Raw genomic sequence first — 15,541 nt, 5'->3', positions numbered from 1 at the left:
TTGCTTTTTTAATTTTTTTTGAATACGTGAGTTTTTATTTTTTTCTCAAACAAGTGTCTCTTATTTGAACCCTGATGAGTTTATTGCCCTTTCTCAGCTGTTTATTTGTACTCATCTGCTGTGGGGTTCAGTCATTGCTGGAGTTATTCAGCACAGATGTGCCCTGCCTGGAGGCCAAGGCCCTGGCGCAGGCCCCAGAGGTGGTAGGTGTTGAGGAAGCAGAGCCAACCAGCCCCTGGGAATCACTGAGACCGGGGCGTACAGAGAGGGTTACGCTAAGGAAGGAAGGAGGAGAGGAGAGAGGAGAGGAGAGAGAGAATAACACAAAAATGGACTCAGTGTGGAAGTGTGTTAAATGTGTATAGAGACTTTTAAAGACCATGTGCTGTGTGTGTGTGTGTGTGTGTGTGTGTGTGTGTGTGTGTGTGTCTGTGTCACAGGTCATGGGACCTCCTTCCGAGTGGACTGCCACCCGTGCTCCTGCTACGCTGGAGAGACCATCTGCTCCACCCGCCAGTGCCTGAGCACAGACAGCTCCGACGAGGACCGCCGCCGCTTCACAGGTGTGTATGTGCATGAGTGAGTGTGTGTGTGTGTGTTTGCGTGTGTGTGTGTATGAGTGAGTGTGTGTGTGTGTGTGTGTGTGTGTGTGTGTGTGTGTGTGCGTGTGTGTGCGTGTGTTTGCGTGTGTTTGCGTGTGTGTGTGTGTATGAGTGAGTGTGAGTGTGTGCGCGTGTGTTTGCGTGTGTGTGTGTGTGTATGTGTGAGTGTGAGTGTGTGTGCGTGTGTTTGCGTGTGTGTGTGTATGAGTGAGTGTGAGTGTGTGCGCGTGTGTGTGTGTGTATGAGTGAGTGTGTGTGTGTGTGTGCGTGTATGAGTGAGTGTGTGTGTGTGTTTGTGTGTGTGTGTGCGTGTATGAGGGAGAGTGTGTGTGTGTGTGTGTGTGTGTGTGTGTGTGTGTGTGTTTATGTGTGTGTTTGTGTGAGTGTGTCACTTTATCTGCTTCACTTGGTTTCACACACCATGTACCCTCTCTAACAGCCCCATGCACCCTTTATTCCTTTCTCTTTGTTCTTTCCCTATACCCCTGTCTCTGCTCCCTGCTCTCTCTCTCTCTCTCTCTCTCTCTCTCTCTCTCTCTCTCTCTCTCTCTCCCTCGCTGTTGTGTGGAATGGGTGGTGAGGGCAGATGATTTTTTTAAGTGTGACAGGGAGGGAGGTATTTCTATGTGAATATGTAGGCTTTGTGTGGGGAAATAAGGCAATGTTTTAATAAAGGAGTGTTAAACCTCTCTCTCTCTCTCTCTCTCTCTCTCTCTCTCTCTCTCCATCCCCCCCTGTGCAGGTCTGCCATGTGGTTGCCCGAATAACTTCCTGCCAGTGTGTGCCCGTAACGGCCGCACCTACCCCACCGCCTGTGTGGCGCGCTGCATGGGCTTCAATGACAGCCACTTCCACTTTGGCACGTGCCGCAACAGCAACCCCTGCTCACCCAACCCCTGCACCAGCAGGGACAAGAGGTGAGAGAGCCACACCTATGCGAACACACACACACACACACACACACACACACACACACACATATACACACATATATACACACACACACACACACACACACATATATACACACACACAGACACTCACATATACACACACACACACACACGCACATACACATACAGACACACACACACATATCCATGAGTGCACAAACAGACACACCTATACACACACACACACACACACACACACACGTACATACATACATACATACATACATACATACATACATACATACATACATACATACATACATACACATACACACATATGTATCTAAAAAAAAAAAAAAAAAATCCTAAATTTCCTTCGGGATTAATAAAGTATCCATCTATCTATCTATCTATCTATCTATCTATGAGTGCACAAACAGACACACCTATTTCCACGCACACACATACAAACACACACACACATACACACACACACACACACGGACACACACACACACACATACACACCCACATGCATGCACACACACATACCCACAACACACACACACATATGCATGAGTGCACAAACAGACACATCTATACACACACACACACAAATTCATACGTACACACACACACACACACACGCACACACACTACATCAGGCACACTGTGAATAGTGTGTTATGAAGCACTACATAGCACTGCATAGCACAGCACAGCACAGCACAGCAGAGCATAAGTATAGCATAGTATAACATAGTATAGCATAGCATAGCATAACACTGTGTAGAGTACCGAATACTGTGCTATACAGGGTACAGATACAAATAAACCTTTTTAGGAGAATAAAAACCCTCTGTGCTCTTAATGTGAAATTCAGCACACACACACGCACACACACACATGCTATTCACACACCTATTCTCTCTGCTCAAAGAATATATGCTTACCTTGCAGACACTCACACTCACACACACACACACACATACACACAGCCCCCCCCCCCACACACACACACATACATATACACATGTGCACATATATGTACTCACACACATACACATACTCACACACATACACATTAACAGGTAGGCCAAGGTCCCTCTGTTCTTTGAAGTTCATTGCTGCAGTTGTACAATAATTAGGTGTTCAGATCTCAAGTGTTAGCAAATTTCTTTAATTCAAGTATAATGTTTTCTTCTCTCCTGTTTTGGCTCTTGAGACATGGACCATTTAAGGTTTATTTGACACAGATGTGTGTGTTGGGAGGGGGGGTTAGGGTGTTCAGTTTGCGCTGCATCAAACGATTTAGCAGAGAAAATGAGTCAATCCCTTTGGGATCCCCTGCGTACTAACTACGAGCTCTTTTGCATTCCTAATGCTCTGAAGCCATGAATCACATTACCTATGTGAGGCAGAACAAAGCCTTGCGCTGTTCCTTGTCGTTAGACTGCAGCAATGACTTGCGTGCACTTGGGTTAAAAATGTGGGTTAATAATCAACTTCTTAAAGATAAATCTTTTCCTAAGCAAGTTTGTTTATTTGTGTGTCAGTGGGTGTGTGTGTGTGTGTGTGTGTGTGTGTGTGTGTGTGTGTGTGTGTGTGTGTGGTGTGTGTGTGTCTGTACCTGTATGTCTGTGTGCACATTAACCTAAAAAAATTATAATATTTAAATAATATAAAAAACGATTCTATTACATAGATTTATTTTCCCCCCGACTCCATGAGTAAGGAATGAGCTGTGCCCATTTCTCAGACAAACCTCATGTCTTCCTGGTCCCAGTGTGCTCAGTGTGCTTAGGCATTTCCATCCCAGAGTGCTCCTCTGTGCAACCCTATGGCGTTTCCATAATCCGTGGCCGGTCAGACAGTGAGAGGCTGGCCTGCGTGTTTGTTCAGGTGTGACATGGTGATTTCCTGCCTCACTCAGCATCCTCCAATCAGGCCCGAGACATTCTGGTGGGGGGGTGGGGGCTGGGGTAATGGCAGAATATTGTTCTAACCTTGTCCTAACCTCTTGGACGGTTCTGTCAGCCGTTGACAGAAAGAATCTGAAACTGCTTTTCCCGGATCAGTTTCTGGTTTCTCTTTCATAACGCAGCAGCTCAGAGCTGCTGGCTAGAAACCTGATCCCAGGTCATGGGCCACAGACACCCTGCAGTTCCATCCTCAGGCTCCGACTGCCTCCATTCACGTGTCCACACACACACAAACACACACACACACACACACACACACACGCTGTGCCCCCTCCAAAAGCCCCACACACACAAACACACACAAACACACAAACACACACAAACCCACACAATCACACACACACACACACACGCTGTGCCCCCTCCCAAAGCCCCACACAAACAAACACAGACACACACAAACATTTTATCCCATATTTCCCCTTCTATCTGTATAAGACATCATGGTGAATGTGTAAACTTCCTCCATTCCCAACCTGTTACCAACCCCCCACCCCACTCCACCGCCCATTGAAACATTAGATTCAGAGTCATGCATAACACATTGTGCAGCTTGTTCAGAAATCCATACGTGTTACGTCAGTGAAATGTTTCTGGGGAATAATGAAGTCCCTATGCGGCTATAAGGAAGGTATGTTAGCAAGGTTTTTCAAAAATATTAGGCCACTCAGTAAATACATTCAGTAAATATATGCTGAAAATGCGCGTTTTTTTGTGATTTGTAGTGCATTCAGGAAGTTTACACTATACCTTTAAAGAAGCATTATGGAGTTTTTGTCTTAAATTAGCAAGCAGGCAACCTGAAAGGCTTGCTAACACCACCAACAGCCCAGTTTGGAGTTTGCATGTTCTCCCCGTGTTCACAAGGGGTTTCCTCCACTAAGGACCCCAACAGAAAAAACATGCAAAATAACAGAACACATGTCCATCCCTGACCAAAGATGGACAGTTCACTTCACTTGGTCCCCGGGCGCTACAAGCTGCCCACTGCTTCTGGGGGGTCCTTGAGGAAGGACTGTCCAGGATGGGAAAAAGCAGAAAATAAATTCGCCGCGACCTCAGGCCTACCTGCGTGTGTGTGTGTGTCCTGTGTCGCCTCCATATATGCACGTGTGTGTTCCAGTGTGTCATGTGTGCCATTAAAAATCTGACAAAGGTCTTAATTATTTAATTATTATATTATTATTGGCACTGATAAAAGCTTGCTAACACCATCAAAAGCCCAGTTGGCGCTGATTAAAGCTTCCTAACACCACAAACAGCCCAGTTGGCGCTGATTAATGCTTGCTAACTGCACATTTTCGTAGGGTGTTCCTTCCCAAACCATAGAACTGCATAGTGCGTAGCCTGGGTGGCTAGTGAGGATGGCAGGTGTCTGTTCATCTGTTCTTCATGACCATATTCCATCAACATTAATTTGAAGATGATATCAACAGCAGTTACTCATTAAAAACACACCTCAAAAAATGGCAACGTGTTGCATAGTGTTGCTTCAAGTGCCAAGTTTAACCATAGACATTAAATCCCTGCTAGGGTCACTTCCCATCCCAGTCACTGTTGCTAGAACTAAAAGGGTTGCTCTTCCTCAACCATCACTTAGGGAGATTTACTGAACTTTGTATTCTTCCAGTTTGTTCTTACACACTTATGCTCTGCCCCTGTGTGTAACTGCCCGGTGTATCCACAGTTTGAATCTTCAGGCATCAGGAATTTCTCTGGCGAAGTAATGGTGAAAGTTTCCAAAGAGTGCCCCTTTAGTTACAGTGACTTAAGAAATGTAATTTAATTTGTTGTGCTGTCTACTAAGACATAAACAACTAAATGTGTTTTTTTTTTCTGTGTGTGTGTGTGTGTGTTTGTGTGTTTCCTCCGTCGGCCCCACAGATGTGTGCCAAGGAAGAGAGTGTGTCTGACGGACACTGCCGAGTTTCCATGCCAACAGTTCGAGTGTGTGAGCAGGCCCCCCAGCTGTGACAAGAACCAACTGGACCCTGTGTGTGACACAGACAGCACGGAGCACCCCAACCTGTGTGTGCTCTACCAGAGAGGCAAGACCTTGGCCTACATGGGCCACTGCCAGGTACTTTCACCACTCACCACCAGGGGGCACTATTTCCCAAGGGGAACTGAGAAAGGCAGAGAGGATCATCATACACATCATACTGTCTATGCACAACACACAAATCACATGTGCTCAAATTGCTGTCTACATCCTCAAATGTTATAGGTACTTATTGATAACTTATTCTTCAAAAAAATTCTGGATTGAATGTGTCCATCGAGACGATATAGATAGAGTCAATACACAGTTATTGGTGTAAACATACAATGTGTATGTCATGTGTGGATCATAGAAAACGTAAACTACTGGTTTGGTTGGGCTAATTTATAACTGGTCCTCGGCTGTGTTATTTTATGTATTATAATGTGGAGTATTATGTGTGTGGTGAGGAGAGATGGTATGCTACGAATGAATATTGGAAATGCTTAACTGAAGCACTGATTTTTTTCCCACATAGCCTAGGCCCTAGGGGACCAGTATTCATTCCCGGGTGTATTTCATTTGAAATTTCACAAGGGGGCGCCACACTCCCATAGTCTTCCCACAGAGGGGTAATACAAGTTCAGTTTTAATGTTCAGCATATTCAGCTGTATCGATCTATGATTGAAGAACAGTAAAGGACAGTGTAGAGCTAAAGCTGATAATATAGATATGGAATATATTGGGTGTAAATATATAAAGGTATAACATATACTGTGCAGGGTCATACTAAGGGTGTGTGATATATTGCCAAAGACCTTACAGCATCTGTGCAGGGAGAAGAGAAGTACACCCGTAGCAGTGGGTACCAAAGCTGACTGAAAAGGGCAAAGCTGTTTCATTTGTCAGTGGTAAAGGTCACACAGTGCTCGGGGGGGGGGTGAGTCGGCCCAGTTTAGTGTGTTTATAGAGGGTCAAAGATCGTGAGTTGGCACTGACAGGCCGTCTGTGGGGGTCGCATATCCCCTCGACTATGGAGCGGGGAGGAGAGGAGGGGGGAGGAGAGGAGAGGAGAAGAGTGGAGAGGAGAGGTGGGGGGAGGAGAGGAAAGGAGAAGAGTGGAGAGGAGAGGTTGGGCGAACAAAAGAGAGGAGTGGATTGTTAAGGGTGTAAAACATTTGTTTATTGAACTAGTATTAAAACCTTTACCTTACACATGCACATGATGTATTAGAACCTTCAGAGAGGAGAGGAAAGGAGAGCAGAGGAGAACAGAGAAGGAGAGAGGAGAGGAGAGAATGGGAGAGGAGAAGAGAGGAGAGAGGAGAAGAAAGGAGAGAGGAGAGGAATGGAGAGGAAACTCGTTTAGCTGGAGTTGCACTGATCTATACAGACTGAAGCTGCATCAGCAAACAACAGGCAAGGAAGGCAGGCAGGCAGGGGCTCCGGAGGGGAAGGGAAAGCTAATGAAAAGGGCAGAAAATATATACCAGCTGTACATACACACACTCACACACACACACAAACACACAGACACATACTCTCACACACACTTGTAGACACACACATACACACACACACACACACACACACACACACACACACACACACACACACACACACACACATTCCCCTTCCTCTTCCCCTGTGTCTTTCTCTCTCCTACCTACTTTTTTTCTCCCTCATTCTCTCTCTCACAAACATACACACATTCACACACACACACACACACACACACACACACACACACACACACACACAGTAGATCTCTGACCTTAAGCTCAGGCAAGCTGTGTTTTGGTGTCTTTAATAGTCGGCTGGGTCTTTGAGCAGGAAATGGATCCCCTAGTGAAATGTGGCCTCCTGCGCTGTGTATAGTATTGCCAATTAGGCTCCTTTGTGGCTTGCAGGCCTTTTAAGTCTTTGCCTTGATAGAATGTCAAAGCTGCCCACACTCTCACACACACTCTCACATGTGCGGCACGACACACACACACACACACGCACACACACACACACACACACACACATTAATACAGACTAATACACAGGGGTGCACACATCTAAACTCACAATTTCACTCTCAAATCTATGAATGCTCATAGATGGGTTAAATTGCCAGACAAACACAAACGTCACACAAACACAAACGCTAATTAGCTTGTGAGCTGCTGAAAGCTTATATTTTGAGATTTGTTGGCATTTAGGCAGTTCTGGTTTCCGCTAAACAACCATTTGAACCCACTCTGTACTTATGCAGACACACACACACACAATCACACATATACACACTCATGCCTACACTCATACACTCTGTAACACTCCCACACACACAGACACGCACACACACATTCTCCCCACTTTATTGTGGTCCTCATGTTTCATTAATGTGAGTCGCTGGGAGGCATCATCGTGGAAACAGGGTGTATCAGGTGGCTTGGTCGTTAGCGTCCACTTCAGTGGCAGTGTCAGGTCGCCAGCGTGCGTAATCAAGTCATTTTGTGGTTTATGTACCAGGAGAATGTTACCCCCAAGACACATACACTGACACACACACACACACACACACACACACACACACACACACACACACACACACACACACACATGCACACACACACACACACACACACATTAATACTAAGACACACACACTCATAGACACACACAAATACACACATTCATACTTAGACACACACACACACACACACACACACACACTCATAGACACACACACACATACACTCATACACACACACACACACACATACACTCATACACACACTCCAGTGTTTTGACTTGGTGCTGCTGAGGCAGGAGAGATGGGGAGTGGGTAGAGGCATCGATTCGTTTGGCAGAAAAGCTCTCGGAGCAAAGTCAATCCCAGAGAGAGGCCAGCACAACAGTCCCCAGCGGGAGGGGAACATGATGGAGAACACACAGTCATTTTAACATCACATTTAAATGTCAACACACAGACGCTACACTATCACTATCACTATGTTAGAAATCTTAGCTGGCAGTGCGGACTGTCTCTCGTCTCGTCTCCTCTCGTCTCCTCTCGTCTCCTCTCCTCTCCTCTCCTCTCCTCTCGGCTCTATTACATGCTGTTTCATGTGGGAACTAAGACACAGAACTTTGCTGTGATTGACGGCTACGTGAAAATGGCAATTCATTTTTACAGTTTTTTACAACTATTTTTTTTACACTTGTCTCAATGCCATGTAAATTTTTTCAAAACATTTAACACATTCACCATATCAGTAGACTATGTGAACTAAACTGTGGATACTTTTGCATTGCTTTGATACAAAATGCATCCAATGACCACACCGAAATGCATGGATACCTGTCTCAGTCAATGTTCACCACCAGCAAAACTCTCAGCCTTTGCTGACATTTAGATACTCTGTTCAAAACAGTTAACTTTCAGTTCAAAACTAGACACATTTATATCACTGTAGATGGAAAGATCCTGTATTTTGACAGACAAATTAAACTATACACTTGAGATAAGACTTGGGGAAAATGTGTTCAGTTTTCTGCTTCTCTTTTGTTTGTTTACAGCCTTGTAACCTTACCAAGTGGTGCAGTACAGCATTTGCATTGAAATGTGCGTGTATGAAGGAAAAATATAGATGTAGTTGATGTAGTTGTCGCTGAAGACATTTCCCCACTATTACTACTCTTTGTGTAAGTCGTGGGCATGTCATAAGTGACACAAAGTGGCATTGTGGCTGTGCATTATGGCTGCAGGACACTTCTAGTGGGAGTCTCATTTAGTGTTGTTTCGCTCACTGTACAGGGAATGAAAAGTGTCTGCACACTTCTTTGTGCTATTGTATACCACGGAAAATTTAGCCTAGAGCTGTCTTGAGGCATTTCACTGAATTTACTGTGTTTGCTTTGTATTACAATATGTACTGTAAGAGGTGTTTCTTTCGCAATGCAACACTAAACTGTGCAAAAATGCAGGATACAGCAACACATAATTTATGCATTTTGCAATACTTCTAGTTGTTTGTTTTTTAGTTCATTGTTCATTGAGTGAGAACGTAGTTTAATGGGAGAGAGAATATGCTATAGTTATGGCATCATGAGTCACTTTTGGGTGAAGTATGAAGTGTTTTTCTGGATACTGTTAGCAATCTAAAATCAGCTGCACTCTTTGTGATCCAAACACTGTATCTGGTTTGTGAAAGGGCTTTCCTTCATTCCATTCTTTGTGTGTATGTGTGTTTGTTTGTTTGTTTGTTTGTTTGTTTTTGTGTGTGTGTGTGTGTGTGTGTGTGTGTTTGCTCACTCTACAGGACGCATGCAGGAAGTCCCAGGAGGTGTGTGGGCACAATGGCGAGACTTACAGCACCATCTGCGAGGCGTATTCGGACCGCGTCGCTGTGGACTACCACCATCCCTGCTACGCCGTGGGGGTGGTGTCGGAGTACCCCTCAGACTCAGGCTGCAACCCCAAACACTGCCCCCCCCTCTCCACCAAGGGCTGCACACCCGTCACACCACCAGGTGAGACAGTTTCTGTCTGTGTGTGTGTGTGTGTTGCTGTGCATATGTACAGTATTTATGTGCATGTGTGTGTACATGTGTGTATTGATGTGTTTGTGTGTGTGTGTGTGTGTGTGTGTGTGTGTGTGTGTGTGTGTGTGTGTGTGTGTGTGTGTGTATTAATCTGCATGTGTGTGTATTCACAGGTGCTTGTTGTCCATTGTGTGCTGGAATGCTACAGATCCTTTGGAACAAACAGCAGATGAATGCTTTTGCCAAGGTATGCATCTGTTTGTCTCTCTATCCCTTTCTCTGTCTCTGTCTCTGTCTCTCTCTCTCTCTCTCTCTCTCTCTCTCTCTCTCTCTCTCTCTTCAAATAACCCAGTTAGTGTCCCCCCAGTACTGAATAGCAATGACACATCTTTGCTGTACTGAGTGTATTTGGGGGAAGCTAAATTTTTTTATCTTTTAGTGGCCATTTAGTGCAGTTGCTTGGACACTCAGTAGCATCCATAACCATCTGCTTACAGACAAACCCAATATCTGCGGTCATTCTCAGGTAATAACCATTTAAGTCAGGGAGCTTAGCTCTTCCTTATGTGCCCATTTTCAGTAATCCAATCATCAAGTAATGGGAATCCTTTAAAGCTCTCACTAGCTGAATTCCCATCCAACTCATTCGCATATCTTACATGTATTTAGGTAATTTGGCTAAAAGAAATGTTTCCATCCGCTGTGTTATGCAAATTAAAAATAGACACTCTCCGAATCAACAGCTGTGGGTTAAAAACTTGAGGTTGTCACAGCAACTGTTATGGAAATACGTGCGAATAAACCAGTTTCCATCAGCCTTAGTCGCATGATACCCTATGCAAATCGGGAGTTAATCCACACCCTTATAGCAAATTCATTTCTTATTCGACTTAGAAGATTTGATGCAAATTTCAAATGCTTCCGTTCAGGATTTCCTATTGGAATGGTCAAAATTCGCATTAAAAAGTTGGATGGAAACCTGACTACTGTCTTCTTCCAGTGATGAGATGGTTCATCCGAAGTGAAAGGTTCCAGCACACACACACTTCCTCACCTTCTCCAGCTGTCTAGGGCTGTGTTAATAGTTTTAAGAGGCGGAGGCTCTGGGTCTATTCCCACTTTTTCCAGCAGTAGCATGTCAATCTCTGTAGTCAGGCTGTAGTCAGGCAGATGGAACTCAGCCAGACCAAACCTACCACCCTTGCCATAACCATCAATAAAACTTCCTTACAATCTCTCCTCGCTGACTTTCATTTGCCTAACACAGATGTGCTGTTGTTGTTGTTGTTGTTGTTGAACTCATTGTGTTTCTACCTTTTCTTATCCATCTTCTCTATCTTCATCCTCTTCTTTCTTCTGCCATTGGAGTCTGTGGCAGATCCTAGAACCGTAAAAAGTTTGAAAAAAGTGTTTGTCTGACATTGCTGTGCGTGGTTACAGTCACGCCCATGACATAATGACATCAAGTTGCCATGGTGAACGTGCCCTGCGTGGGCTGCTTGGCCCCCTCATTGCTGCTTTTTTTTTCTCGACTCAACTAAAAAAATGTGCTTCCTCAAACCTTTGTTTAATCCAGATCAAGGCCATAGTGTTTTCACATCCAGAGTCCTCCTTCCTCCTACGTCCCAAACCCCTTTCAGCATATGTGTGTGTCTTTTGTGTGTATTGACTGAATGTCAAGGACTGTGTTTTTTTTTTCTTGTGTTTTTGTCCTCTTGTGTGGACTCTCAGTTGAACCGCAACCAGCCGGTGACGCTACACGACATTCTGCGGATCCTGCGTCTGCATGTGTCCGTGCCACAGTGTGACATCTTTGGCTACCTGAGCATCGACTCTGAGATCGTCATCCTCGTAGTGCCTGTGGACCAGAAGCCCACACCACTGCAGGTACAGCAGCACAGACACGGCTCCATAGATCAGGAGTTAACCTGTGTGTGTGTGTGAGTGAGTGAGTGACTAAGTGAGTGACTGAGTGAGTGGGTGTGTGTGTGTGTGTGTGTGTGTGTGTGTGTGTGTGTGTGTGTGTGTGTGTGTGTGTGAGTGAGTGAGTGAGTGAGTGAGTGAGTGTGTGTGTGAATACTCAAATGATTGAGTTAATTAATGAATAAATAAATACATGAGTACATGAATAATTCAAGAATGAATAAATGGATGAATGAGGTTTTGAATGACCAGGGGGTAAGAGGAGGGTAAGCCAATTAGTGGAGTCTTGGGGACAAATCAAACCTCAGTTACCTCTACTGTAGGTCTTCTTTCCTCTCTCTCTTTCATTCCTTTTTTCTCTCCTTTGCTTTTCCTCTATCCCTTTCTCTCTGTCTCTTTCTCTCTCTCCTTCTGGATATTGACATTGACATGAATGGCAGTCATGTAAACCAACAGACAAATGAGTTGGAAAACCAGCACAAGCAAACTTCCTCAAAGAGGAAAACCTGACAAAACTATTTTGCTCTCTCTGTGTGGATCTGCCTCTGTCTCTCTTCTCTCTCGGCCTTCTGTCTGTCTTTTATCTCCACACAATATAAGCTGATTACCTGACGTCACAGGTGGGCTGAATGCACCTGCCGAAAAGCTGTCATTCTTTGCTTTTAACTAACAAACTTCTCAGTATTTTTTTTTTATTATTTGAGTTTTCATCACATACTAAGTTGCGGTGAGGTAATTGTTTGAGCTGTTTGGCAATCTTGGCTCAAACCTTCGGAGAATTGTACTTGATTTCCACGGAGGCTCTCAGAGAGAGAGGTCATTTTCACAAGGGTCCTTCTTATTTCCACTTATTGCCACAGAAAAATATGCCAGAGGAGAAAAACTCACAATGGTGCCCTAATTACACAGTCCTCCCATATACTATAGGCATGAGTCACTGTGTAAGTGTAAGTGTAGGATCAGTAATTACAATATTCCAAACAGTCAAGTGATTATTCGTGTAGGGTGACTACCAGTTGAGAGAGGGAGATGACAGTGTGTAGCTGTGTGTGTGTGCATTTTTCTTTTTCTCCTGTTTGTGTGTTGGAAGCGTAGCGTAGCTAAAAGGGAGTGTTGCCTCTGCGTTGTCGCCTCTGGGCTTGCTCTTAGGGGACTAAGTTGCACTCAGTTTCCACAAAGCACCAAGGGCCTCTGCTCATTAACCGTGCTTTGTGAAGAAGTAGAAATGCATTGAAGAGGAGTGAAAATACAGTTTTCAGATGTCAGCTTTAGGTTAGTGCAGTTAGGTTGAGTTGAAGTTCAAAATAGTATATTTCCAGATTTATTATAGTTTCACAGGTTGAACCGTTACTCTTTGTAACCCCCCCCCCCCCCCCGCCCTCTCCCCTACCCCCACAGATCCAGGCGTGCAGTAAGGAGGCGGAGAAGATCGATTCTCTCATCAACTACGGCAGCCCCACACTGGTGTCGCACGTGCCCCTGTCTGCCTTCCTGACGTCGGAGGTCAAGGTGTCCACCATCAGCTCATCTGCCCAGCCCTCTGCCACCCCTCTCCCCCTCTGCCTCTCCCTCCTCCTGCTGTTCCTCACATCAGCGGGAGCATCGTGGGGCCACTAGTCCTCTTCCTCTCCCACCCCTTCTCTCCCCCCCCTACCGCTGATATCCTCGCTCCCTCCTCCAACACCCGATTGCCTCGCAAACACGACCGTGTGTGCCTGACCTCTGACCCTTTGTGGTCGCCGCGGGTGACTGGAGGATTCCAACCTGCACCGCCTTTCGACAATCACGACAGGACAATCAGAATTAGCTTTTTATGTGACCATCCAACAACCAAACCCTGTGGAGTGGGGAGGGTAGTTGCAGATGCAGCCATTTTGTTCTGTTCGTATAGAGAACTCTGAGCGAGGCGGAACTGGTCTGCACTGCTCCCTGCCTGCTCAACTCCAGGTCAGCAGAAGAGAAAGAGAAAGAAAGGGAGAAAGAGAGAGGGATAGAGAGAGATAGAGAGAATGAGAAGGGCCAGGTGGCTGGATTTCTCTGCGGGTTGTGGGGGGAAGATACATTTCTCTCCCCATACGACATCTGTCCTGGTCATTTGGGCTTCATCACTGCTTAACCCTCTGTGAACCCCCCCCCCACACACCCACACACACACACACATCCAGCCCTGTGCACTCACCTCTCTCACACGCGTCTCTATGTAAATAAGAGGGTCGAGAGATGCCGTGCTCGAACTGGAACAAACCGAGTCCTGACAGGAGAATCATTCCACCCCATAAGCTCAAAAGGGATCTTCATTGTTCCTCTGTGTAGATACAAACTATTCACAAAGGAAGAGGAGCCATTTGTAAGTGAATATGACAATCATTGCTTATCCACTAGTGGGTAATATCAACAGTATATATATATATAAATATAGATATATATAAATATATCTGTAAAAAATTCCTATATGAAGTAATGCAAAAATGTAATGTATGAATTAAAGAAATAGCAAAATGTTTTATTTTGTTCTAAAATGAAGAAGATCACGATGTGCCATGTTTTAAATGTTATTCTTGCATGACAATTATGAAGGGTTTTTATTTTTATTTTTGGTTTTGTCTTGAATGTATTGTGTTTCGGATCTTTGTCTTTGTGTCCATGTCCTTGTCTTCTTCCTGTCCTTATGTGTTTTTAAGAAACTGCCTATGACACATGAAGTCTCCTCCCAACCCCCCACCCCCACCTTATCAACAGTATTATTGTGCCTAGGCAGCTGTATTGCAACAGTCCCTGTTTTGTTATCTCATCTCTCTTCTTTTCCACTCTTTTGTTTTGCTTTATATTGTTGTTGTGTTTTGTTTCTGTGTTTTGTTGTTTGTCATTTCCTGTCATATTTTGTACTACATTAAATGTGTTCATATTTGCCAACGCGAGTAGAGTGCATAGAGATTGTTCTGGCTACCCAGTGTGCCTTTAAATATCGCTGGATGGCTTGTGGTTTTGAACGGCTCCTTGCAATGTGTTGAAACGCCAAGAGAATGCATATTTTATAAAGCATAAAGCCTGACTGTGGACAGAGTGCTGTGTCTGGTGTGTTACATCATGCAGATTTCATAATGATTGCTTTAGCAGCGCTGGATCTCATTCGAAGCAGCTGGTGTAATGTCTCTCAGGGCACCGGCAAAGGTAGACATCCTCACAATTTAAAAAAACACAAACACATGTATGCAGTGTGTCTGTCTGTCCGTATGTCTCTCTCTCTCTCTCTCTTACACACACACACACAGACACACACACACACACACACACACACACACAGACAGACACACACAAGTATGCTGTCTGTCTGTCCGTATGTCTCTCTCTCTCTCTCTTACACACACACAGAGACACACACAAACACATGTATGCTGTCTGTCTGGCTGTCTCTCTCTCTCTCACACACACACACTCACAGACACATACACACACACATACACACGCAAACACATTATATGCATTAAAATGTATATTATGCACGCACACACACAAATACATTAATATACATTCAAGCTGATATTACTGTCATCATCTGAGCATCTCAATCCTTTTCTACAGTGCAATCATTGATATCGCAGCCTGGTTGTAAGAAGAAAATGCCT

The 15,541-nt window shown here is 44.7% G+C and overlaps 1 protein-coding gene across 1 annotated transcript in view; it reads left to right on the top strand.

The window, feature by feature from the left end:
* reck (reversion-inducing-cysteine-rich protein with kazal motifs) overlaps positions 1–14,979 on the top strand; it is a 55,107-nt gene extending 40,128 nt beyond the window's left edge. The window contains exons 15-21 of the mRNA XM_031583826.2: positions 441–563; positions 1,345–1,519; positions 5,362–5,557; positions 9,770–9,980; positions 10,166–10,239; positions 11,724–11,879; positions 13,314–14,979. Coding sequence (XP_031439686.1) covers positions 441–563; positions 1,345–1,519; positions 5,362–5,557; positions 9,770–9,980; positions 10,166–10,239; positions 11,724–11,879; positions 13,314–13,532 — 1,154 coding nt within the window. The 3' untranslated portion in view covers positions 13,533–14,979. The remainder of the gene's footprint in view (positions 1–440; positions 564–1,344; positions 1,520–5,361; positions 5,558–9,769; positions 9,981–10,165; positions 10,240–11,723; positions 11,880–13,313) is intronic.
* The last annotated feature ends 562 nt before the right edge of the window (positions 14,980–15,541 follow it).

The sequence above is a fragment of the Clupea harengus genome, chromosome 17 (assembly GCF_900700415.2).
Source record: "Clupea harengus chromosome 17, Ch_v2.0.2, whole genome shotgun sequence".
Taxonomy (NCBI): Eukaryota; Metazoa; Chordata; class Actinopteri; order Clupeiformes; family Clupeidae; genus Clupea; species Clupea harengus.
Note: the sequence above shows the minus strand (reverse complement) of the source record. Positions and strands in the feature narration are given on the sequence as shown.